The 9,327-nt window shown below is 43.4% G+C and overlaps 1 protein-coding gene across 6 annotated transcripts in view; it reads right to left on the bottom strand.

The window, feature by feature from the left end:
- The window catches only part of AGL (amylo-alpha-1,6-glucosidase and 4-alpha-glucanotransferase), a 34,444-nt gene extending 26,133 nt beyond the window's left edge, over positions 1-8,311 (bottom strand). For 2 of the 6 annotated variants that reach the window (XR_011680572.1, XM_071436171.1), the window contains exons 1-5: positions 7,811-8,124; positions 7,248-7,388; positions 4,184-4,394; positions 3,145-3,311; positions 2,496-2,699 (exon numbers count right to left, since the gene is read on the bottom strand). Coding sequence is in view for 5 of the 6 variants with exons in the window: in XM_071436171.1 (XP_071292272.1) it covers positions 2,496-2,699; positions 3,145-3,311; positions 4,184-4,394; positions 7,248-7,329 (664 nt within the window). In the remaining variant the exon portion in view is untranslated. The other 4 variants (XM_071436173.1, XM_071436175.1, XM_071436172.1 and 1 more) reach the window with 4 other exon arrangements.
- Positions 8,312-9,327: the final 1,016 nt, after the last annotated feature.

Consider the following 9,327-nt stretch of genomic DNA (forward strand, 5'->3'; position numbering starts at 1 on the left):
AGTTTAGGCCGTCAAAGGCTGTTCCAGGCCAAACGGATTATTCCCTCCTACTCTTTTTTTCTCTATCCTTTACTACTTCTGAAAAAAACTTGCTTCTCCAAAAAGTAAAACCAGCTTGTTCTATTTCTTCTAACAAGAACTATAATTTACTATAAAGGAATTTCATAACTAAATACAAATAATTCTAAAAAGACAACACATAATTTAAACCTAAAGAGTTAGCATTAAAAAAAAGTCAACAGGCCTTCCATTAATTCTGGTACAGAACAGAAGGATGTTTCCTGATCAAAAATTAAGTTCCAGTGATTTGCAATGTAACATAACTGCAGAAGAAAAATTATCCAAAACATCACTGGTAATGACATTTGCTACAGCTAAGGAAATAATACCATAATAAAGAGTATGTGTATAGAATAAAGTAAGTATAGGAATATGGAAATTCCAAGATAAGGAACTACAGAAAACTTTCTAAAATTCATTACATTCTTCTCATAAAAATCCAAAATTATTTTCTTAACTAACACATTTTTTACATAAATTAAACACAAACTTTACTTGAAGGTAAGATTTACTCAAGTGCTATATTTCAATTGTACAACATTTGCCTCTTGTGAAAGAAAAGTAATACATAATTTACTTCACTTATTTTTACAACTTTATATGATTTATTACAGCCATGGAAAGCTCAGAAAAGAGAAAAAACCTCCAACTGTCTTTCTTCTGTCTCCTGGTGAAAAGTAAATGTAAATATATTTCTTATTTGAATATAGGCAGTTACCAGAGAGGGTTTGCAAGTTTATCTGTGATACTCCTGCAAAGATGCCAAAGGCTTGGGGACATTTTACGTCAGCACATGACTTCATTTTTCAAGTTGAGCCACAGATGCTGCCTTTCATTAGAGCCTCACAGAGACATCCAGAGCTGATTCCCACTGTTCCCTGCTGTGCTCACACTGTGGGCTTCAAACCAAACACCTCAGCTTAATGCCTGATCCTACAGGTGATGCTGCTTGGCTCCCACAGGGGGAGAAGGGAATCAATGCCATTTTTATACAATGGTCTCCACTAGAAAGCAGAAACTACCAACAGATAGAACCCCTGGAAGCTGAAGGGTCATGAGAGGCAACAAAGTCATCAAGGATACCTTGCTTAATGATCTAAGAACCACAATCATCTGAATATTTCTATCCTCTTAGAAGATACTTCTGAACATCTTTCCACCATAGTACAAACATTGAGTCATCCACCCCAATGAAGATTACTTTAACTTTGAATGTAATCTGAAAAAGTCCTTCTACAAATGTAGCCAAATAACATGACATTTTCCTTCTCAAATATATTCTGGTGTGTAACTACTGTAGTTAAGATCTTTCTGTCCATCAAAAAAAATTCCCCCTAGTAGCATGCAAATATACACTGTTCAAAAATGAGACGATCTCAAGCATTGCTAAGAGAAACTGAACATCTAGTTAAAAAGCATAAGAAATTTTTTATTGAGAACTGGGAGGATGTTCAAAAGCCTGATTCCCTCAGACACAGAGCCAACAACTATAATTAGTAACTTCTCAACCAACAGACAGGGAAAGCACTGTGTTCCAGACTGATTGGACAGGAATGTTTGGAAAAAGTCAACACCAAAGAACCAAAGCAAATAAAGCTTGAAATTCACAAATGATTTAGTTTTAGGCATTTTTGACCCTCAAAAGATGTCAATCTACATAACCCCTTTCTGCAGTCTCTGGTATGAGAATGGTAATTATGATCTTTAGGATTATAGTATGCAGTAGCAACTGCATTAAAAACAAAGAAAATTCATTATCCAAATAATCAACAAAATTACAAATTCTTAAGAACTACACTTTAAATTTCATCAGATCACACAGAATAAAATCCACTTCCCCTCAAGCAATTGAGAAAAGTAACAGCTTTGATGTATTAACAAATCTATGCTTAAAAAACAGCCTGCCCCAAATACAAAGCTCTCTTCTTTCCTCCCCCACAGACTGAGCTGTAACATTTTCCCCATTACTTAATCCTACCTTCTTGTCCCAACTCTGTTTCTAGTCTGCATGTTAGACCCAAATTAGAGCAGTTACTTTTAAGCAGCTACAAGCATAATACCTTATTAACAAGGAAGTACTCAGTTATATTCATCAAACAATTCATAATACAGACTCTGTTCAAATATATGGTCACTGCACACCACAGATAATGAAGATAGGCATATTATATACATACAGATACACAACTTAGTAATTCTTTTTAAGAAGGGCTCTCCTCACTCTTTCAGTAGCAATACTAAGTTCTTTTATACCTGTTACAGAAACGTATCAGTTATAATGGCAAGGAGTTGTCCCCGATTTGAGAGACTCAAAGACAGACACAACTACATTGCTTAAAACAGCTACTAAAAATGGGTTAAAGAGGGAGAAGTTAAGGGAAATAACAAAATAGAATTATAGGGCCAATCTGGTTATTAACAAATGAAAATCATACCAGTATGATTGTAGACTACATCTGTGATGCAAAGCATATTCCATTCATTTTTCAGTTTCTCCACAAGTGCTCCTATATCACTCCAAGTGCACTTTTTATTATGGTTTGAAAATTCAGGGTTTACTTCTAACTGGTCAGCCAGTGAGTAACATGATCTAGATAGTCCAAGCATCTGTAGTGGCGTAAAATGAATCATGTTGTAACCTATGAAATAAAAACCCATTTATTAAATGAGAAAAAAAACCAAACCAATCAAAATTAATTGAAAGAAGCATAATAAGCTGCACTTATGTACTCAGAGCTGCTGTTTGGAATAACCAATGTAAATTCATCTGAATCTTCCCCTTGAAATTCTACGTAACACAAGTTTTAAAAAATCACCCTGTCAGTTCTACAAACTTCCAAGTCTATCTGAAATTAAAACAATAAAATAAGTGGTCTCCAATATTAGGAAATCCCTGAATTTCTGCACTTCTGCCAATATTTAAGTCAGCGAATTGATTAAATCTGTTAGTGAAATTGAATACAGTAGAAAATATATTATCAACAAAGAATCTATTAATTGTTTACACTGAAGCTCCTCCATGTAACTTTGGGTTTTGATCATAAAACAAAAACTTCTCTCCTTGAATATGTCTATTAGCATTACCTGTTTCTTTTGCCACTTTCAGCCTATCTTCCCATTCATGAAATGGTCCCAGACACTTAGCGAGGTATGTCTGGAGTGTAACACAATCCAATGGCAGCACATGATTATCAGCTCCAACGTGCAAAATAGGATCCACAACTATGTAACCACCACCACTTTTTTCATTTCTAGGAAAAAGTAATTTGCATTGGTATAATTAACACCCATTGTACCAGTCTGTTTCAAAGAGAGAATTCTAATACCATAGGTTTTCAGAAATACAGTAGCCCAGTACAGTGGCTAGAGAGAGAGGGGGACAGGACTGCATGACACATGAAGGAAATAGTAAACACTGAAATGCTCATCTCTTATGCATCATCTCTCTACTGGACTTAAAGAATACAAATGGGATACAGAGCTTAAAACTCTGGAAAAGTGAGATACCTTTGCCATTTTCTGAGATGGAGTACTGGTTTCTCCTTTTGGCATATGGAAACACAGAAAGCACAAGTGCCCATCTATTACATCTAGATCTACACTTTGAGCCCCATTCCCAGGAAGGTACCTGAGCTGAATGTCTTAAGCCTGGAAGAATTTAACCACCCATCTTCCAGAAACACAAAATAACAGACTACAATTATTACAGACAGTGGCATTCTCTTCTGCAGTTGTCCCACTAAAACAAAAGACGAAGTAAAGGATCCAAGTAAAGAATGCCAGAACATCTGTGCTAGATAGAAAACAACTCTCAAAGTCAATGAAGAAAGTACAAAATAATCACTGAGATACTCAGAATGCTGATGAATTTTTCAACTTGTAAAAACAGATTGCTTCTCCAACATTCACAGAAAGTTGATCAGCTTGGTTCTGTATATTCTCCAGAATATTTCTGCATCAGAAAGTACTATATAACCACCAGTTACTATCTTTCATTGGCAGATTCTAATTGGTTCCTTGGCTGCAATTCGAAAAATGCATGAAAAAAAGGGGGTTTTTCAGGTGAAGATGTAGACCAAGGGAGCAAACTGCATTTGGCTGCAGGTTTACCAATTTCACTTACCCAAGACTAAAATAGTACTGGTATGACCCAGAAATTTGGAGATCCAACTTGCAGTATTTGTCAGAGTCATCTTCTTTTCCTGTGGGATTGTGCCACGACAGTGTCCTGAACTTGTGGCGATCAAATACTTCTCCAGGAGCTGGATAATTTGTATACACAGTAACGGGCTTGCCCTGAAGAGTTGGGCCCAATCGGAATTGTAGCTCAAAACCTCAAGAAAAAAAGAAAAAGGCAAAAGGTAAAATCACTTGATCAGGAGGACTAGATATCTCTAGTCTTTTATTACAATTCCTAATTTGCTACCATATTAATAACACCATCATATTTGCTAAGAATTTCAGCACAATTATAAATTTCTACAGCATAGAATCATAGAACATCCTGAGCTGGAAGGCAACTCACAAGGCCCACTCAAGTCCAACTCCAGGCACTGCACAGAATCCCCCAGGAATCACACCATGTGCCTGAGACTGTTGTCCAAATGCTTCTTGAACTCTGTCAGGTTTGGTGTGTCACCACTTCCCTAGAGAGCCTGTCCCAGTGCCCAACCACCTTGGGGGTGAAGAACCTTTTCCTAATATCCAACCAAAACCTCCCCTGGCACAGGTCCATGCCATTCCATTGGCTCCTGTCTCTGGGCACCAGAGAGCAGAGATCAGCCCCTCACAAGGGAAGTTGCAGACTGCAATGAGGTCTCCCCTCAGCCTCCTCTCCTCCAGGCTGAACAGGCCCAGTGACCTCGGCCACACCTCAGACGGTTTCCCCTCAAGGACCTTCACCATCTTCACTGCTCTTCTTTGGACACTCTCTAACAGATTCAAACCTTATATTGCAGCACTCAAAACTGCACCATCTCTCCCTTCCTTCGTAAGATTGTTCTTGGCATACTTTACATATATCCTTTTTCCTTTACTTACATGGCACCATTCATCTTCTTTCCAATTTGTTTGTCTTTGCTACATAAAGTTTCAAAAATAAAATACAGCAAAACACCAAGATCATCAGACTACACACAATTTTATGTAGATTTTGGATTACATAGTCTTTAAGTACTTAGGTTTACCAAGTCTATATAGTAGGCTGACCCATGAAAACATCTGAAAAAAAACAGGAACACATTTAAAACCAGAAAATATTTCAAATACCTTCGTTATTCACTAAGGATTCACTAAACAGGTAAATTTCTTATGCTTTAACTGAAGAATTATGTATACTTTGAGAGAGCTCAACAAACTAAAGGGAATTTTGTACGTGTGCTCCAGGTCTCTCACACACATAGAAAAAGGCTTAAATTTAGGCTTAAGATACTTGTCAGAGTGAGAAAAAATTAAGTTAAAAAATTAGAACATAAAAGTATATGTACTCTACTGAGTAAGACATAAAAAATTCTGCTTAGTCAGGAGGGTTTAGAAAGGTTTCCACCTGCAGGTATGAGGCTCACCATCACAAGTGGCTAAGTACAGGGCTCATTCAAGTGAACGAAACAGATGTAAGCTCTTACACAGAACATGCCAGTCACGTAGTTAAGTGCAGTAAATCACCTACTAGCCCTAGCAGCCTACAAAACTGGGAGTAAAAGAAACCTGAGTGCTTGCAAAGAAGGGGAAAATTATTAGTATACAGATAATGAATCAAAGTGTAAAAAATTCTGGACACCGAGCTACAATACCTTAAGCTGAAAAACACTACTTGTTTATTAAATAGAATCATGGGGACTCTAATACCAGAGTTCAATATCTGAATACATTTAAACATAAGTGTTATCCAGCTTTGTGTTTCTCTCATTAACAAAATCATCACTGCACCAAAGCCCACCAGGTAAAGGAGTTGTTTTCAGATCTGAATGTCTGTCAGGTAAAATGAAGCTCATTCAAATGTAATAGATATAGATATAAAACCACTTTTGGAAGGTTAAGTACGCTCTCTTCAGTACTGGCCTGACATTTTGTTAGAGGGATTACTAAAATTAGAGCACAGGGATATATACCACTGATATCTTATTTCCTCTAAGAGTTACACTGACATCAGAAATGCTGTGCTCAAAATTAGCTATGCCCTCTCAGAGACTGCTACCAGCAGGGGCACTTTGAATGTTTGACAGCCATGCATTTCTGCTTTCCTCCTTTCAAGAAAATTTACACAACTTGATGGATAAGTTAAAAATGGAAGTTAGGATCAACTCTGCACTTCTTCACTATTGACATTTCTTTATATTAGGCTGGTCAGAAGATTTTGGAATCAATATAGTTGAAGAGAATTTTTATTCTCAAGAACCAAAATCTGGCTCCTTTATGTTCCTAGATTAGTAACACACCGTAAAAAAATCCACAAAAACTCTCACTAAAAATTGTTGCACTGTTAAAAATGTTTTTTAAAGACAAGGGCTTTAGTTTTATAGTCTCAATTTGCTAAGCAGCACAATAGTAGACCAATTAGTAGATGGGTTTTGGTTTTGGACTTTTTTTTACAAATAAACTTAAAAACATTCTCAGGAAGAAATAACATCAAGTTCTTTTAAGTATGCACCATGATATATAGCTCTGATCATATAACAAATCTGATAACAAGATTTAGGAGTTGTTAAAGAGCTTATATTCTGAAACACTACCTCAAACCTGCAGACTTTGCAAAATGCAAGTATTACTGATAGATTTCAAAACTGCAATATTAAAACATGGGGTGCTGCATAAGAAGATAAACACTGGAGACCTTGACTTATGAGGACTTTCTCAGGTCACTGAAGTACAGGCTATAAAAGGAGAAGGAAAAGTCCTGTCTAAAAAATGCTTTGCGCCCATGAAGACTGACGGCTCTTGGCCAATCTGCTCTTCATTTCTCAAGAGTTTAACGAGTCAGATTAAATTGTGTGCGGAGTCCATAGAGCTCTGCAGTGGAAACAAATCAAAACAAAACAAACCAACCCCCAAACCTAAGCTAACAACACCCCTCACACACCCCCAAAAGCCCTCCACTTCAGGATGAGCTCTTCTTTCCACTACCACCCAAAGACGACGACGAGGTCCCGGCCATGTCCTTCTCACCCGGCCCCGGCACCCCGTCCTACCCTGCTCCAGCCTGAAGAGGGTCTTGTCCAGCTTCTCCATCTCGCCGAGATGCAGCAGCCGCGTCTCCTTACCGCCCGCCATGGCTGCGCCCGCCCGTCCGGCGCTCCCGGACTCTCAGTGCGGGGAGGGAGAGGCGAGCCCTGCCGTGGGGGAACAGACAAAACCCCGCGGGTGAGCGGAGACCCCCGGCAGCACGCGGCCGCTCAGGAGCGCCTCACGCCGCCGGCCGCGCTTACATGTTCCCCGGTCCCGGGGGAGCGCGGACACTCGGCACCGCAAGGCAGGGCGGAGGGGAGGCGGTGAGGGACGAGCTGTCAGGCAGAGCCCAGCCCTGCCCCGGTCGGGGACCGCCGCTGGCAGCACCCCGGAGAAGCTCCCGTCCCACAGCGCGGCCCGGCCCGCAGCCAGAGCTACACGGGTGCCCCCGGGAAGGGGAAGCCTGACACCTGTCACTCTTCGCGCCCGCCCCGGCGCTGCCGGAGTGCCCCGCCAGGCCCCTCACGGCCGCCCCGCCGCCCTCCGCGGGGCGCGCTGCCCACCGCAGCCGCTCCACCATACTCACGAGCTGGCCCGCAGAGCGGCGGAGGCGCCGCTCCCCGCGGAGGGCTACGGCTGCCGAGGCCGAGCGGAGCCGGGGCTGGAGCTGCCCGCAGCGGCCACCTCGGGCCGGTTCGGCGGTCAGTGACGCACTTGCCCGTAGCCGTGGCGGCAGCGCTCCTTTCCTGCCCTTTTCTTGCCTTTTTTTTTTTAAACAAAGTTTATTGGTTCCGCGGCGGCCGCGCTCGTAGACGGGCGGCGCCGGCGCAGCTCCCGCGAGAGCCCAGGGCCCGCCCCGACGGCACTGCGGGGCGGCCGGGCCGGGGCTACCCCGCCCCTCCGCTCTCGCTCTGCCCCGGTCAGGCCTCGCCCCTCCGGCCTTGGTCCCGCCCCGTCGATCCCGCCCCTCCGTTCCCGGCCCCGTTCTTCCGCTCTCGGCCCTGCCCCACCGAACTGACCCCGCCCCTCCGCTCCCGGCTCCGCGAAGCGCTCTCTGAAGGGAGAGGATACCTCAGGAATACCTTAGGGGTACCCCAGGGTTCCCTCAGGGTTACCCCGGGGCTCTCCCAGAGATACCTCAGGGCTACCTCAGGGGCTCCCCCCGTGCCCCGCGCTGTTGCAGCAGCGAGCGGGCTGATCTCTCCGCGAGCCTGGGCCCTGCAGCCCGGCAGGGCTGTCGGACGGCGCGGTGTGCTGCTCCCGTCTGCTGTCAGCCTCTACAGCCACAGCCACAGCCCCAGCAGCGCCTTTGCGCTCGGCTGGTGCGCACGGGAGGCGTCCCTGCGGGGCCCGGCCACCTGAGTCCGGAGCTCTGTGCGGTTTACCGGGCACTCTGCTGAGGGCTAGGTGGCTGTAAAGGTTGTCCGGAGTATCCCGGCTGATGCCTCTGGGCCCAGCCGCTCCTTGCGGTGACTGAAACGCCGCTCCGCCGAGTTCCCTCAGCGTTCCCGCCCCGCTGCCTCAGGGCCGGCACCCGGCGCCGGGCGGCCGGCTCCATCCTGATAGGCTGCGCTGCTGAAAAAACATGATGTCAGCCAGAGTTTAAGTGCTATATATAGTGTGTGGACAAGACTACAAACTCCGTGGATCTGTCTTTGACTAAGAGGTAGCATGGTTTTTAAAAAAATCCCACACACCAGAACAACACACCCCCGCCGCCTTGTTTTGCAGCATACTGTCATCCGAAGTGCTGACACCATTCAGCCCCTACCATTGCTTTGTATTGCAGAACACCTGGAACAATTGCTCCAGGCCTCTCACGACCGAAGTTATTAACTGCACCCCAGTGTAAAGGTCAGCCTTGCAGCTTTGGAAGGTCAGTCTATTTTTATTGCCTAGAAATACGTTTTTAAAAAAGTGCTTCTCAATTTACAGTCACTGTGTTAGATACTGAGTTTGTTTTTTCTTTTTTAGTTCTCGAAGGTGGAATATGTATTTTGTGGAATTGGAAGGAGTCTGCAAAACAATTCAGGCTTAACCATTTACTTGTAGCCATCCCATGCATACCCTTATAAGTGTATTTTACTGCAGGGTGTTTAGCCA

The sequence above is a fragment of the Agelaius tricolor genome, unplaced genomic scaffold (genome assembly GCF_023055355.1).
Source record: "Agelaius tricolor isolate 1412-34295 unplaced genomic scaffold, bAgeTri1.0.p SCAF_11, whole genome shotgun sequence".
In the NCBI taxonomy this organism is placed as follows: domain Eukaryota; kingdom Metazoa; phylum Chordata; class Aves; order Passeriformes; family Icteridae; genus Agelaius; species Agelaius tricolor.